General features: G+C 31.3%; 1 protein-coding gene across 1 annotated transcript; it reads right to left on the bottom strand.

Moving 5' to 3' along the window:
* Positions 1 to 389: 389 nt before the first annotated feature.
* LOC105618073 (peptidyl-tRNA hydrolase 2, mitochondrial) lies at positions 390 to 1,338 on the bottom strand. The gene is made up of 3 exons (XM_012199611.1): positions 1,165 to 1,338; positions 884 to 1,069; positions 390 to 607 (listed from the first exon to the last, which is right to left on the bottom strand). Exons 1-3 carry the CDS (start codon positions 1,336 to 1,338, stop codon positions 425 to 427), a joined length of 543 nt encoding a protein of 180 aa, XP_012055001.1. The 3' UTR covers positions 390 to 424.

The raw sequence follows: 1,338 nt of genomic DNA, 5'->3' as shown, positions 1-1,338 counted from the left end.
AACAACACACACACACACACACACACACACACACACACACACACACACACACACACACACACACAAATGTAGTATTATATAAGAGAAAACTGTTAAATATGTTGGATAAAACTTAACATGAAGGAAATTTAAATGCTCATATATTTTACGAGTTGAAGGTTAATTTCAAAATTCTACTTTGTGAAAAGATATAGAGACAATAAAAATCATGTAGTATTAGCCTTCTTAATAAGCATGTAAATATTCTTTAAAAATTCAAAGCATTAACATTGTGTTAAGATTTCTCTGCGTAGAAAAAATTTTGCCAACAGAGTGATTTAAATAAAGAATTGAATTTAAATAAAATAAGATATTTGGGGATATTAAAAATAAAAAATATAAAGTCAAAGAAATATCAAAAGATTGGTCTTTATTTCATAAACAATTAAAATAACTTTAGATGACCAGTTACTTGATCTATCAATTTTGCTGGACCCGGTCCGACTGCACATACCGTTTTACTTCCTGCTGGTATTTGTGTATGTCCCGCATCCTGTACAACGTTCGATAAGAGACCTGCAGCTTTAGCTTGCTTTGCTATCTCTATAAGAGCAGCCTCACTGTCCACCTGGAAATTAACATATCATTTTTTTTATACATGCGTGTGTGTGTGCGTATGTGTGTGAAAAGATATTTATTTTAACTGTATATACTATAGTTAAATATATTTATTAAACATCAGTGATAGTTTCTTTCGATTAAAACCTTACGATCTGGTTCGTGTCATAAGGAATATTTAATATGTTGGATCAATATGAATACATTCATTATACATTTTCAATTCATTAAAAATATATATTTTCTTTATTAACTTATTATCAGTATTTAATATTATTCGAAATACCTTAAGAGTGATTTTAGCTTGGCCAGATTTTTCCCATGCTCTTAAAATTTTTGGATGTTTCCTAGCAGCTTTGTATGCTGCAACAGCAGCGTGTGAACACTGAGCTGCTACTTTTCCTTTTCCCATTTTCAAATCCGTTCTAATTATTAGAATCAACTTATAATTATCATATTTATCCATATATACCTGTGTAAAAAAAGAGAATAATTGCAATTGATTGTTTAATAGATTAGAATTACAAAAGTTTTGGAGAAAAATTCAAGTAATATCATTTTCTTTACCACGTCGTCATCATCTGTTTCGTCGGAGTCTTCCGTAAAGGAACTTTGCTGAAGACTTTTTCTATTTACCATGGTCATGAGTTTATATAGACAATAACCGAAGAGAGCAGCGGCTATAAACGCCACTTTCGGATCTGTTGCCTGCGCTACGATTGTCTGGGCGATGTCGTCCAT

The sequence above is a fragment of the Atta cephalotes genome (assembly GCF_000143395.1).
Source record: "Atta cephalotes unplaced genomic scaffold scaffold00015, whole genome shotgun sequence".
NCBI classification, from domain to species: Eukaryota; Metazoa; Arthropoda; class Insecta; order Hymenoptera; family Formicidae; genus Atta; species Atta cephalotes.
Note: the sequence above shows the minus strand (reverse complement) of the source record. Positions and strands in the feature narration are given on the sequence as shown.